This window comes from Hyposmocoma kahamanoa, unplaced genomic scaffold (genome assembly GCF_003589595.1).
Source record: "Hyposmocoma kahamanoa isolate Upper Pololo Valley unplaced genomic scaffold, ASM358959v1 166, whole genome shotgun sequence".
Classification (NCBI taxonomy): Eukaryota; Metazoa; Arthropoda; class Insecta; order Lepidoptera; family Cosmopterigidae; genus Hyposmocoma; species Hyposmocoma kahamanoa.
The window spans coordinates 369,636-385,912 of NW_020653601.1; the positions used below are offsets into that span (position 1 = coordinate 369,636).

Consider the following 16,277-nt stretch of genomic DNA (forward strand, 5'->3'; position numbering starts at 1 on the left):
ACAACAAAGAAAAGAAAATACGAATCTACATATCAATTAGGTTTGTGACTCTATGAAAACTACTAATTACTAGAGAACACAACTGCGAAAATAACGTAAAAATAAATACTTAAAAACGATAACTAATAAAAAAAATACAAATAATGGAAATACACACAAAAGAACAAAAATCACAGGCCGAATCAAACTAAAACGAGAAATAATTAAAATATTGTTTCATTTGTGTAATACATTATAATTTTACACAAACAAATATAATTATTACAATACAATTAAAACTCCAAAATATTCAAGAGCAATAATACACACAAGGCATAAATTATAAGAAATCTTCATCCAAGGATACGGGAAATAGCGACTGTGAAAATTTTCATCTGAAAGTCGGTAACAGTTATCAGAGTGCCACTCTCAAAGGAGGAGGCAAGGCATTCCGTATTTTACAAGAGATATGACTATAAAAGGTGTATTGCAAAGGTGTGTTTTCTCTACACTGATGTAATATGGTGGCATTAATAACATGAAATAAATGATTCTATTCTATTTATATTACCGACGAGCAAGGTGTTATTACTCATGTCGAGACCAGTTTAAGAGATTCAACATACCCACTATTCAAAATCACGCTTCCTGTTCGCAAGCAATAGCACGCGTCATATCCCAAAGTTCAATTAAAACTATTAATTTAAGCAATGATTGTTACTACCGACCGCAGTGAAATCGCGTAGCCGAATATTTCACCCAAACTCCCAACTATTTGCATTTCATTTCAAGGAGAAAACTTTAAAATTTATTTAAACCTACTTACGAACTTGAGCAATTCCAATAAAGTATACTTACTAGGTGTCGTGGATTCCCTAAGATTCATGATTGAAACTTTAAAGATTATAATTTGGAAGGTAGAAAGGAAGAGAAAAGTGGTTTAACTTTCGCGTTTCGTGACTGGTTTTGAACATTGTTAGATAACCGATTTTATTTTATTTAATACAGTCTTTATAAGTTATACAATGAATTCCTTTTTCAGTTGCAAATAAATGAATAACGTACACACATATTTGTAATTCTTATTTCTACTCAATAAACAAAAATTAGAACTATGAAGGATCAAACTACGTAACCACTAAGGATAGATTAATCTGCTCACTGAAATTCTTTCTTTTAAATACGTTTTAAATTTACTGTTCTGCCGCTTTCAGGGTATTACAGAAGGCGTCATAAAGTTATGGCGGCCAAAAGCCAACGCTACCAAGCTTATAAACTTTAAAGAAGAACTGAAACAAAAACCTGACAAATTCCTAGCAACAACAGCAAAGGAATTTAACAGAGAAATTGTTAATGAAGGGGAAAGTGTTGAAGCACAGTACCAAACCGTTACAGCTAGGAAGAAAGAACACATAACGTCAACATCTGTTACAGTAGAGGAATTGTTAAAGAAAATTGTACCAGCTAAGAGTTTCCTTTACAGAAATCAAACTAAGACTACAGAAAAGTTAGTAAACTCCTATGTTCCCATGGATGCTGGAACACCAAAGAAATCTAAGAAATTCTTTAGATTAAGTTCATATGAATATCCCCACTTTGATATGAAGCACTTTCGAATGACTAAGAACGAAAATTACAATGACAGGGGTTATTATTCGATTAAGACAAATAATAAACATCATACAGAAAAAAGGTTTAAGAAACAAGACAGAACTAAATATAAAACTTTATCTACTCCAGAAGAATTAAATGAAATGTTCCCCGAAGAACATTTCTATGAGGATTTGAATTACACAGACAATATGAAAGGTATAAATGATTCAAAAGACATGAAACCTCCAAAATCCAATATTGTCAAAATACAAGAAATGTTTCAGTCTATTAAGCTGCCGTTCTTCAAAAAAGGCGAAGAATTAGAAGGAGAAAGAAAATTGGAACATTGTAAAAATGTCGAAAAAGAAGATGGACATATTTATGAAAACAGTGACAGTTTAGGAGAACTTTATGATACGCCTAAGAAGAGGGAACCTTTGAAGGACCAAGTAAGTATACCAGCATAACATGCGCAAGTATAATATTTTAAGTATAAATGATATTATAGTTACAAATGCAGAATAATATACTTGTAATTTTATGCTTGATCTTTTTTTCCGCCTATTCGATAGTTAAGGTGTAGTGGCGCGTTCGATCTGAAATTTAATAAACATCGTAAAGAAATGAGCTATTATTAATACTACATACATTTCAGTTACATATATGTCAGTTATTTACGAGTTATCTAGTTGGATTACGCTAGCGTAATCTTACTTTAAAGCTAGACTTCACGTCATTAATAACGTACGTTTTAAAATAGTGGGTTCAAAAGAAAACTCTTTTACAATAGAAATACAAAACTTACGCTGAAAACTACTTCATCCAGTATTCAATATTATGCTAAACTTGTGTCAGAGTGAGATTAGGGAGACAATCGCTGTGTTTTAGATTTATGCATTCCGGAGTATGGATTTCAAATTTGATGGAATAGAGAATTATGCTTTAATGCCTGCAATCCTTATAAATAAAATAGGACTTTGTTGGATAATAGTGATGCAAAATTAATATTGATAGGAATTTGTTAATTATTCTTTGCAATCTCTATTGACATGTCCTATGAAATGTCCTACTTTATTTTTAATGTCATGTCCAATGATGACGGAGTCATCATATTTATTAGAACAGATATTAAGCCGATTCTCTGTCGATGCGGCTGTTCTGGCGTTGTTGGCGCCCCCATTCAGCCCCCCCATTAATTGATGAATTATCTCGGATCGGGAGATGCGAATGTGCTTTTAGCAACTTTAGAATTATTCGTACGTGGCGTGGGCATTTGGCCGTCAACACCACCGTTCGGGTGTTGACGCGGTCTATCGCCATCCATCAGCCGTTATCGGCTGCTTAAGGACGCGATCGAGAATTTGAATGAAGCAGATTCGTTACCGACTAAAATATTGGATGAGGAGAGAGAGACCCAAGTCCAGTGTTTTATTTCAGACTACGTTGGCAGTGGAGGAGTACCTGGAGCCAGTGCAAGTGAACAAGGAGTATTGCGACGTTAGTGTCAGGAGAGACGAGTCACTTTTCAGTTACGTCATGGGACTGTTCGAACAGCGCCTGCGCCTGCGACGCGGTGAGATAATTTATAGACATTTTAAGCAAATATTTGCGCCAATATCGTCGTCCTCGTCGCTTAACATCGGGCAAGACTGTGCCCAACCGTGTGTTTGTTTTACATTAAAAATACGTACTAGTATAATAACTTTATCAGTTCCACCATGGTTTAATCTTGGAAGTAATTTTTCTTGGCCTTGTTCGACGGAAATTTATATAATAGGAGTCATTTCCACGTTGTTTATCGTATCGGTAGACTGTTGAGTACTATTTATAGTAGTGACTTGTATAGAGACTAAGTGGCTAGACGGTTTTTATACAAAATAAGGACCTTCCACTGACCGCTGCGGCGAATGGCGTGTGTATTTTACTCCCGTAATGTATAAATTACCTACTTTTGATGTTACCACCACAATTTATGTACCAGCCTACTGCCGAAAGCCATTTCCTATATTAAGTACGCCGACCGTCAGCAACAAATCAAAAGATAATGCTTGAAAGGAAATGGGGCCGAAAAGTCTAGCCGCCGAGGGCCTCCTGGCGCCGTTTCTTTGCGGGTGTTTCTTATATTTTTGATCTCATCGGACATTTGCTCACGGTTCTCTCACTCTTTTACATATCGACAAGCAATAAAAAACCTTAATTATTATTGATATAGTGATGTGTGAATATAATTATTAGTGTTTTGTATTTCATTGAAATAAACCTTCATCAAATCGTTTACAGACCACAGAGCATAATCGATATTCCAGCAACGCTAGCTGATGCTCGTAGCAAATCGATGGAAGCGATAATAACGAATAATAAAACCCGACGTATAATGTTTGACACGGTTTTAATTGGCTTATATGGAGATTGGTCTAATCAAGTTTTGTTTATTTGAGGGTTCATGATTACTTGAAATTTACATTTCGTTCTACGGAAAATTGTCGGTTTCTCATTATAAAGATACAGATTGTTACTTTCAAAATAATATATTAAATTGAATAAGAAAATCAATAGTTCGTTAAAAAAAATCATAGTTTAAATAGGTTACGAGTATAAGAATGCAATACATTAACACTAAAATACAACACAATACAAATGTTTACACACAGGGCGCACAGGGTTAAACCATATCTAAATAAAATCTCTACAACTCTCATTACAACTGGCTATCTGGTCCTGAGAACAAAATAAACCAATCCTGGTATTCGACTTGGAGTAGTTCCAATATATATTACAATGGAATTATATCTACACATTCTTACATTTTATTCGATTCTTCGAACATTCTTATATTGGACCTACTAACGAAACTTAGGTAATTACATTTTGTAGCTACAGTCTAGAAACTAATATCATATAATTTAAATCTAAAGACGTGGCGTGTCAGAGCCGCGTAATTTTCGACCACAAGGAGCCCAACTTTAAATACTACCCAGGGAAAGGAGTGAACTCTTGTGATAAATAAGAAAAAAATCAATATAATCATTGATGTCAGACACTAAATATAAAAAGTAGACGCTGAAATACTCGCCCGCCAACGTGCCGGTCACATCCGCTAGAGCCACAATCCAAGGACCTAAAGCGCCTGGGAAAACTATCCTCATCAAATCAATTATTTTTTCTGAAACTGTCGCAGCAATAGACGCTCTTGTCCCTTGGTCTTGATTCTCCTACAATGGACCAACCCACGCTTGTGTTACTCTTTATTTGTCTAACGCTTTAACATGTCTTCAAAAATTACGCTGCAATTGACGTGGTTTATTCCCATCACACCCATAAGTACTTACGCGCGCGGTATTCGTGAAATTTTGCACAGTTCTATAAAAAAAATCATTATCTTACTTTATTCTGGAATGGTCTTCAAAGTTTTGGAACTTTCTGGAAATTCGTGCGGTGTACGAGCGTGAGTTAATTCGCGTTCGTGATGAAGTCAGCAAATCCAATAAGTGTCGACTCGCAATCCGCCGACGTCGCCCATTGTCCCTGGGCTTTCGTTCCGTGATACAATACAGATTTACGCTGCTTTTGTTACGAACTTTTGGAGTCTCATGTTTTCTTAGTGTTTTATGCAATTAAGTACATTGCTATTTTTCAGAGGAACGTGATTGGTTCACAATAATAAGTAATCATAAATAATATGTAGTTTTTGTTCATTATTGTAACGAACTTGTTCTCTCTAAAAAATCAATTCATGTTCGTGTCATAAAGTAACACAATTATTTTAAAGTATATTTGAGACGTAATCTAATTTATTCGATCACAAGTTCAAGATTCTTGGCGAATTATACTTTCCTTCTTTTTTCTGGTTGGGATTTTTCACCACTTGAGAGGATTGGTTTATTAAATTATTTTTATTTGAATTTTGTAGCGTATTAAGAGCATTGAAAGATTTACAGTCTGCTTCTGACTTTCTGACAACCATCAACTTACCTAAGGAGGTGCGCTTTGATGGAGTTTTTTCTTACAAATATATTTGATATTTGAATTGGTGAGAATTCTTTAACTATAACAAAAATTTCATTCGCAAAAAAATGTTTACTCTTCCTTGCGATAAGTTCGCAATCGCAAAATGACCGTACACTTCATAGTTACCCATTACTTTAGATGTACAATTTTTATACCTTTATATCGTCTGAACAGAATACATTTACTCTGGGTAGCAAACTCTATTATAATTGTAATCACATATTCATAGTGGTGTGCCGTGTTTATAAGTTGCATCATATGCAAGTGACAGAGGAACTTTCTCATCATTTCTTTTTATTTGTAAGAGAAACGTGTCATATGCTCCGCACATGTGTAGTGAAGTTCCTTTGTCGATAGAGCGGGACTTATTTTATGGTAATTAGTTCGGAACTTACTATGCGAGTACGTTAAGGTGAAACAAACTTTTTACGTTTATAGCATTGACTTACAATTATATGGATGTCGGGTCCGCGCTAAAAAGTGTCCGAACTTATAGGGCGTTAAAATCGTATACAGAGCGTCATTCACGCCTTAGTCTTCGTTTGTTCGACTGACAGCGAAGCAAGCAAAATTAGACAGTACTGCGATGACATTACAATTTAAATTCAACGTTTTAGCTTTTTCATATTTCTTTACATGTCACTACGTTTAAATAGGTTGACTTGGGACATTTTTTTCGTGGTTTTTGTATTAGACCCGTCGTCCATTTATTTGTAAGTCAATGGTTTATAATATTAATTACCTGTAGTACAATCTACTCATCGTACTACAAAATTCTTTCTCTGAACCCTCCGAAACGAGATTTATTTTTGGTGTGGTGTGGTGTTTATGTTTGGATCAACGTGTATTACTAGATGTATACAGTGGACCGTATATCCAAACATATATATTTATAAAGTGTGTATTATTTGATACAATTCTTCTAAAACGGAAAAAGGCGTGGAATATATGTATGTATGCATTCTTATTAAAGTTACGAATGAAACGAAAGTTTTAAATATGTTATTTTTATTTACCGCAATACATGTTCATTATAAATGTAATGTTACCTAAATCACCTAAATGGTTGGGATATTTTATCGTAAAAACACCTTACATCACTACAAAGTAACTATCCGGCGAAGAATTAAAAAAAAAATTAACAAAGAAAAATAAAATGTTTCAGAGAGACACTTGTTTACTCTCATATTAGTTAAGTTCAAGTGCTGTTACTTAACGGATAGATTTAGAAAAAAATCTTAAACATAGCTTCAAAGTAAAGTGCTTTAATTAACAAAGGTATTCCTAGCATCGTGTAGCATTAGCTTGTAGTGTGGTACTATTATTGTGACGTTAATACGAGAAGACGATTTAATTATTTTAGTCAATATTATAATTTTGTAACAACAAAAGACATTTGAAAGACATCAGTGATGTTTGCGTAAAAAAATGACTCTTTCACAATAGTGATGTCACAAATTAATAGCAATAAATATGTGTTATTCAAACCATAAAATAAATGTTGTGTTGTAATTGAGATCAGTGGTGATAGGTTCAGAGTGCAACTAGTCTGGCAGGCGAAGCAGTGACTCAGAGTTTGATTCATCGTTCCCGAGCCGTGGACTGTCGCCTTTTTAATTACAAATAGCTACACGTTAACAAAACAGATACTAAAATTATATTATGGCAATTGCACTAGTATGTAGCAACTACAATATTTCTATTATTCCATAACCTGTATTGGTAAATTTTATGGTAACCATTCTGCAATGATTTAGTACGTTCTAGAAATGGACCGTCAACTTTGTTCGCTTCTATACAAGGTATTGATGAGATACGCAAGATAATATATGAAAATGATAAAATGTAACAATGTGCTGGTGGATAAAAGTTAGTGTGCCTCTAATGTACAACTTAAGTGTCAGACTGACAGACAGTGTGGTGGATTTCTTTTGCGGGTTGGTGCATTGCCTCACCGATGTCGTCACAGGTGAGTTGGGGATTTCAGAGGAAATATTAGTATTAGTTTCCTCAACGCTTGATCCCTGAATTCATTGTTACGGGAAAAAGTACCGAACAATTAAGGCAAGATTTGAATTGTAAGATGGTTGATAGAGTCACGTTTCGGGAAGTTGGAGTATTGGTCGTAGTGATTTGGTACCATAGATATGGTACCATAGTTAACGACTAAAAGTGAAACTCAGAAATGCGCTTTTATGAAGTTTGTTGTAACTTCAAAACGGTCGTATCTTGTCTGGCAAATATAGTCAATATATTACTCGTTATTGGTGATACCGACGTCAAATATTGGATCATTAATATTAGAGATGACGTTGTTGTGGTAGTAAATTAGTGTAGTTACAATATGCGTTAACTGAACCCTCCCCTATTTTCGTGTAAACACAACTACTATTTGGCGGTATCAATTGCATGGGCGAATTATGGACGCATACTGCCGATGTATTATGAAGACAGGCTTTATGGTGCCTTATTGTGATTTATACAATAGCGGTTGTAGAGTCTTAAAATGCTATTCAAACTTAGGGGCTGGATAACTGTCGCTGTCACTTATATAATTGGCTACAAAGTAGAAAGAACAACAACGTTTGATGATGTTAACACTTCAAAAAAAATCCAAGTCAAATGAGGGCAAGAGCTTTGACAAATTCAATAAGTATAGAAACTTGTAATGTCTATTCTATATTTATATATACTATCATTTCATTCATATCATTTCATGAAACAGCATTTGTAAGTCTTTACAACGCACAATAACGCACTCATAGCTCCGCGCTAGGGAAACCCTGTATCGCGGATGCTATGGACACATACATAGACAACCACAAATGACATCCAAACTCACGAGAGATATAAATGTAGGCCATACAAATATTTCTCCCGGCCCGGGAATCAAACCCGGGACCTCTGCGTGGCAATCCAGCATGGTAACCGTTCTGCCACAGAGGTATTTGAAAGCCTCTTTTGGTTTTTAGCGAATTTAAAGATTTATTTTACTGGTGATTTTAGGGGAGTCGGGTATCCGGAATCCCGTCGTCATCGACTAATAAATATACGTGAACTTACTTATTTTATTTTTTAATCGTACACACTCATAGCCCCGCACTAGGGAAACCTTGTATCGCGGGTGCCATGGACACAAACATAGACAACTACAAATTACATCTAAACTCACGAGAAAAATAAATGTAGACCATACAATATTTCTCCCGGCCCGGGAATTGAATCCGGGACCTCTGCGTGGCAGTCCAGCATGGTGACCCTCCGGCCACGACCACGGAGGCAGTTAGTTGACATATATATGTAAATATGCAATACATTAATGAGAAAGCTAAAGTGTAACAACTGCAAATAGCCCATCAACTGTGTTTTCTTGGAAATCATTAATTTAACATAATAGTTTCGACGCAGGTTTGACGTAATGGGGGTTTTGATTTAGTACGTTGTATACGTTGTCGAAGTCATAATGTATCTTTATTTATGGGTGTTAGATAGGGTAAGAAGCGTAGCAGACCACTATTTTATAGTGATAAGTTGAAATTCCACGAAGCAATTTTGTATGGGACGGTAAAAAAACTGTGGAATTATCAATCATACAATTCAATCATCATACCAATTTTATAAAGTGATTGCGAGTGAGTGGATAATTTGATTAAACTGTTTAGCAGTTGAAATGTGAGTCGGCATTATTGTTTTAGCACGTACAGTCTCACTTCGAAACAAATTGTGAAGCACTTCACTCTCTTTTCGTGTAAAAAGAAATGTGTATTAAGCATTTAAAGCTTTAAATTTGTAATTATGACTTTAGTACATTTAAGAATTGCACGTGGTGCTGTAAAATATTAATTTTAAATGCAAATATTTTTTTACAGAAACCAATGACACAGTACAATCAGAGGAATCTGATTCCAACGCGGACGATGTTCATGAAATCGCAGTTGACGCACAGAAACCTTCCATCGATGTACATAAAAACTTTACCGATACACATAAACCCCCAATCAATGTCCACAAATTCACACCCGATGACCATAAAACCAAGATCGATGTCCATAAAACCACAGAGAAAAGAAAAACCAATATGGCGGACAGACCGTTGCCCGTGCCAGTTGAAAACGAACCTTACTACATGGACATAGAAAGAAGTGAAGCTGAGAATCTGTTAAAAGGACAACCGGATGGTACTTTCGTGCTGAGACCTTCCAGTCAGGTAAAGTCTTTTTTGATATGGATTCAAAGCACATGAAATGTACTGTCAGAAGTATACCAAAACACAACATTGATGGCGAACCAATAACTATTGTTTTTCATCCGTCACGTATTTCAAAAATAACTTGCAACTGTTGGTTTAAACCATCCAACTTACGCGAAGAAATATTAAATGAAAGGACGTATCTGAACCAACAAAGATAATGTTTTATGGCGCAAAATATCTTCAACCCCTCGTTACGCGTAAATAGAGTTCAAGTCTGTGCACACAGCGTTTTTCATATTAGGCACCAAATGAAAAATGCCTAGGGCCTTTGCGTCCACTTACGTACGTTTCCCTAGAATCATTTATTTCATCATCATTCTCATGTCACCGTATTAAAATTTCACATGGGTCAAGGGATAATCTGATGAAATTACAAATATTTTTGAAAGAAATTCGTCTACACTGTACTGTACACATTATAAAAGGATTTTCAGTCGGGTTTGAATCATTTTGTCGTTTGTGACATTTCTCGTCTAATGTTTTCTATTGCGCGAGGACGTTACGCCCTAGAGTGATGCGGGTTGAGATCCTCCTACTCGAAATATTTTGCAAACCTTATCACTCATGTCAGAAACATTATCTCAGGCTTAGCCGTTCACCAGGGCTGGTTATAGAACCAGACAAACATAGGTCTGTAATAACTGTCAACGCATAATATAAGTATCCTGTAGTGAAGCAGCGTAACTATACACATAAACGTATATAAAAATGATGGTCGGAGCTCTAGCGAAAGTAATTAGTCGGGAGATCGCGGCGTAATCTGTTCGCGTGAAAACGGATTAGTGCGTGATTAAGTCACGCAATGTCAGTCGATACGAAACTAAGCAATATAAATACGTACTCTTCTGTCCAATCAATTGAAAATATAGCCAAGAGTGTAACTCGTTACAGTTCAAACTTGGAGCGGTTACCCATTTTAAGCAGAGATGCAAACGCGATGCAGTCACTGAATCGTCTACCCTCACACACGCGCGCGACTTTAAGGCCGCGACTGCACTACTAAGGCGACTGCGACGCGACGACAGTTTCGTGAAAACAAACTCATACAAACATATGTCGGTGGCCGCACTGCAGAAACGACAAGCGAAATTTATTTGTTCATATCGTAAAGAAATTACAAATGTTCTATAAGTAATGAGGGTGTCCGCATTAAATAAAATTATTCAGCGACCCGTGACGACACTTGAATTTCGTACGCCCTCAGCGGTGCGACGGCGATTTGTCACGATTTGCGACAAAATATGCGGTGATGTACCTAAGCGGCCGCACTGCCTCGCGGCGTTTTCGTGTGAAAGAGCGCGTCATATTCGATCGAATAGTTGCGAAGGAGACACCGCACGACGTAAACTATACGAGTCAGCGGCCGCCACTGGTCGCCTAATCTGCCCGGTGCGGCCACCGATTAAGCAACGTAGACGGTGTTTCGCTGGCTTCTCGCTTTAGCAATGTGGCCACCTATTTTTTCGCGTCGCCGCCGCCGCCGCGTCGCTGTCGCCGTATCAGTGCGATCCCAGCCTAAGCAGCGATGCAAACGCGATAAAGACGCGATGCAAACACGATACACGTTTAAATTAATTAGTTAATTTATTTAATGTATTTATTAATTTCACTTTTGAAATTACAATTAACAAAACACCACAATGTGTTTTACCCTTTACAGATTTTTATGTATGTTGAATCATTGGACTTACATAATGATTTTACTTAGGCTTCTCCAAAAACTTTGCTTGGATTTGGTTCGAGGTCGCACACTACTGGAGTTACAATTACCAAAGTAATTTCCACCCCACTTTTTCTAATATTAACAAACAAACGCCATCGCTATGCGATCAATTAAAAGTACGTAAAGGCGACGCACCTTTAATAAACTTGGGTTCGTGTTACAAAAGTTTTCTTTAGCTAAGTAACGTTGGATCACAAACAAGTAGACATTCCAGGAAAGAATGGCAAAAAGAAAAAGATAAAAGAAGAAAGGACAAAATGAAGATAAGGAAATAGACGAAGTTTAATTTATTAAGTTCGGTTTGATTTAAACAGTACCCCGAATACAGTTGAGCAACGGATACAGTTGCATAGCAACGTGAATTAAGAAATGACCGCCTTAGAAATAGTTTTGCGTTATAAATAAATTTACAAAGAATCAATGACTTCAATCTATAGACAAGAACATTCACAGCAACGACATGTTTCAATTGTTTAGTGTTGAATTTTATCCAAGAGTATCAATACTGTAGTACGGTGACAGACAAACAGTCTATACTATGGGGAATGAGGCAGGCAGACAATATTGAGTGTTTACCAATGATATTTATCCATAGTTGGGGCATTAAGTAAAGCCCCTGGCACAGTCGCTATTCGTTGCATAATACATTTCACTTTGCTTTGACCCAGGGGCCTTCCGCTTACTATTTATAATTACTATATTACTAAAAAGAAAAAAAAAGTAAAAGAAAAATACAGTTGAATTGTTGAAAATATTGATACAACGCTAAGTACATATACTTTACCTTAGAAAGGCAACGATCATTAGATTATGCAGCCTGGTCTATTATAATTTTTAAATGTACATATGGTAACCTTAGTAACTGTTGTAATTATATTATACATACTCTATTATTGTGTAGTCAGAACACTTTGTTGCTTATTAATCTATAATTTATGTTTTGTCTTGTTTTAACACGCGTCATTACATACTTGCAAAACGAGATCGATAGTGTGAAATGTTGTATACTATTTCGCGATTATCAAATATTATAATGCACAAATTAATCAAAAACCACAACATCACTTACCGAATCAATGTGAATAATTTGAAACTTTAAATTTATGTTCACTAAATTAGTCAAATAGAGAAATGTGAGGAACACACCGATGTAAATTAAATTTCAAAGAGGACCGCATCTGCGTCCGTCATCTTGAATGTTTGATAACCAACTAAATGATGTGCAGCGTCTTCACCGCACACCGCACATCAGTGAAACACAGCGCGTGCATGAAACGCCGCATCTAGTACGCTAGTACATAAATATCGTTGCATAGAATCCATTGAAAACGAGTTTCGCCCGGCAGTGAAAAACAGAAATATGACATATGCAAATTGTTGTTTCAGCCAAACCATGCATACACACTCACAGTGGCATGCTCAAACGCAGTGCACAACGTGGGCGTCCGCCGCCGGCCCGACGGGCGGCTCGCGCTGGGCTACGCACGACGCGGCGAGCGTTGCTTCACCAACGTGCCGTCGTTGTTGCGGCACCATAAGAAGCGGAGGCTACTGCTCGTTTCTGGAGGGTGTGTCTGCGGAGCGACCACGTTGAACGAAACGCCGCAGTATTATCAGACGCCTAATAATATGCCGATTATGTAGGCTTCAAAGTAATTTGCTTTATACGCTCACATTGTACACCCTTGGCATAACAAAGCCACGTGAGGTCGTTCGTCGAAAGTGCTTTTACCACTTGGAAGTCGTAAAAATAATACAAATTACATAAGACAATTTGTGTGAATTAAATATATAAGTATAAAAAGTTACCAACTAATTTCGTTCATAGAATCTTTAACTTCTCACTCGAAAAATTGTTATTTTGCATTACATGGCTTTATTAAGTACATAACTTGGAAAATAATTTGTGAATTTTTCACAACTAGATCCGCACTGAGCTATATCCAATAATATGCTTACTCAGTACGCATGCGGCTTGCCGATAGCAATTTACTTCATCACCAATATTTTGATGTCATTGTGCTGTTATATTTCTCGCAAGTGACACTTTATTTTTTCTCTGAATTCATATTTAGTTGATTGTTGTTTGGCTCTACTTATCTCAGTTTTCATTGTCTTTTTAATATTATTGTACTTGCCATTATTTAGTATTTTGTTTTAGAGTTAATATGTACGATTCATAGTACTCACAGATTTATATAAGCCTTTAAGAATTTATTAGCAATAAGTTTTGTAAATCTTCTTAAAACGTAAGAAGAACATTGCTGTAACAAAACGTTTAGGAACTCAGGCCAAAATTAAATGTAATCCCCAATTTGTTTGAGAATAAAGCGAGAGATATCTAATCTGCATTTTATTGGTCGCTTTTCTTCCGATTTCCGATTCTGGCGGATGGTGTCTGGAATTCAGCCGAAATTCCCCGTCTAATTAGTAATTTGAGACGAGGTTGAGCGGGGTACGTCGCACAATACGTAATGCTTTTAAGGATAGCTCTAAGCACAAAATTCACGAATTTATTTTGGCAAGCTGCAACAATTTATTGATTGGTCTTTTCGCAGTATAAGAAGCGAAACTGTGTAATTGAAACAACATTTACTGTTTGTATGCTTTAGCGCGTCACTTACCTCACATACATTTTTTTTCTTGTGACACCAATAAATCAATCTTTAAAAGAATAAGAAGATTATTCAATGTTTGACTATCGGGGTCCAAAAGGAACTTGTCGTCCCTAGCAAATAAAATAGAAAGTTTGTCGAAATTCGTCTCTGTGTTATATTAAAATTACTAATACAACTCAATTTAGAGTCTTTTGTATAAACAGACAGAAGCGGCGTTGGAATTGTTAAATTAATCTTCAAAATGGCGCTTTTCGATTGGCCCTTGCCTAATTACCGACCATTATCTTGCATGCCCTTTAAAAGGCTTCAAATTAATTATTATAATAACCTTTTAACGACGCGCCGTTTCAGACATTTTTCTTCTTTTTAACACAACCAGTGGTTTTGTTACTTGTATTTAAAAGTAAACAGATACTGCCACTGTGTTAGTTGACGTTAGCTTACAGTTGACTACAAAGTATTTTACAAAGCAGAAAGCCATTAAATGCAGGATGCAATCATGCCTTCCCTTTAAAAGATTTTTTTGAATTTTATTATTAGAGCTGAGTAGTTTAGCGGTAAAACGGTTGCTTCTTTATTGAGAGGTCGAAATATGACTTTAGTTTCTAAGTTACGTATGTTTGTGTAAGTTTAGTAGCAACAATTCTCGCTAACGGTGAAAGAAAATATCGTGGTGAAACCTGCATAACGACGGAGGCTCACAGCTCTTGGTGTGTGAAGTCGGCCGGTCTTTACACCTAGGAGGTAAGACGTAAAGTTTGAACCGTACTCCTTTACGTATTTCACTTGCGAGGTAAGGTGGAGAACTTCGGAACACTGAGCAATGTCAATGTGTTTGTGCCAAATAAGTATGTCCGGAGGGTCGCATCAGAAGGTCAGCATCGGTGATTTCAGTTGTTTGCCCCCGTGCCCACTTACCATGCTGACAATGCACCCACGAAACATAAGCTTACGTTGCTAAGTTGTCTGGTAGCTGAGAACCAGGAGACTGACATCTTTTACGACAGCATTAGCAAACGAATTGTGAAGCAAACCTAGGCTGTCAAATATGTATGTAATATAAGTAATTAGCATGGAAGCGTTTTAGTTTATTACTTTTTTAAAATATCAAGTGACGCGACCAACAAGTCGTGTGTCTGGTGTTAAGCTACACCCCTGTCCACAACAGTTGCAGTGCCACTCAGAGCTTTAAATCGCAAAGATCTGAGGCGCACAGCCACTGCGCCTGTCACCTTTAGACTTAAGTTGACAAGTCCCACGTGCCTTTCATTTCACCAGCACCCTTCCCTTCCAAACCGGAACACAGTAATGCTGACATTACTGCTTGGCGGCAGAAATAGGTAAGGTGGCAGTACCGTACTACAGGTGCTACTAAAATTGTAAGTTTATATTGTGTTTTTATAAATAAATAAAATAAAAAGGTAAAATAAACAAGTTAAGTGGCCGCATTGGGCCAGCGTGTCGGACCAAGGTCTAAATACTCTTCTTAGAGAAAACACGTGACTAGCAGTGAGACGTATGTACATATAGTGTGTTGACCTGTTATACGTAGGTACCTGGTCTTAGCAAAACCGTACCTGGTCTTATTAATAGCGAGGTATTTTAGACCCAAGTAATACAATTTACGGCGCTGAGACGTGGTTATAAGAATGGTGGTAAGGAGGCTCAAGGTCATTCGAAGCAAAAGAACTAGAATAACCAACATAGTCCAAAGAATTGCAAAACTTAAAAGATCACCGAGCTTCTGGCGCTAATTGGTTTTTGGTACTCTATGCGCTCTGTGTACGTGTGCGTGTGGCATACGATTCTACAGTCGTGTGTAAGCCCGAGTGATACAACTTCCACGTGTGACGGTCGAAGCAAGAGTCTTGCTGCAAGACTAAAGCGGACACGGGGGAAGCGTGGCGGATCTGGCTAGTATGTAGTGCGAATTTAGGTATATCCTTCGTGTTATTAAAACAAATACATATTTTGAAAATGTACGAAGTATACGTTATAGACAAAATATATTTTTGTTATTATTAATAATAATAATAGAAATTTGTTTATTTTCTCTCAACATACAAGGTAAGTTGTATAAATGCTTACTGACTAAAGAGTTTCT

At 36.6% G+C, this 16,277-nt stretch overlaps 1 protein-coding gene across 1 annotated transcript; it reads left to right on the top strand.

Moving 5' to 3' along the window:
• The first annotated feature begins 863 nt into the window (after positions 1-863).
• On the top strand, positions 864-13,839 carry LOC113225534. The gene is made up of 6 exons (XM_026457857.1): positions 864-896; positions 1,194-2,021; positions 3,010-3,145; positions 9,450-9,541; positions 9,644-9,787; positions 12,942-13,839. Exons 1-6 carry the CDS (start codon positions 864-866, stop codon positions 13,197-13,199), a joined length of 1,491 nt encoding a protein of 496 aa, XP_026313642.1. The 3' UTR covers positions 13,200-13,839.
• Positions 13,840-16,277: the final 2,438 nt, after the last annotated feature.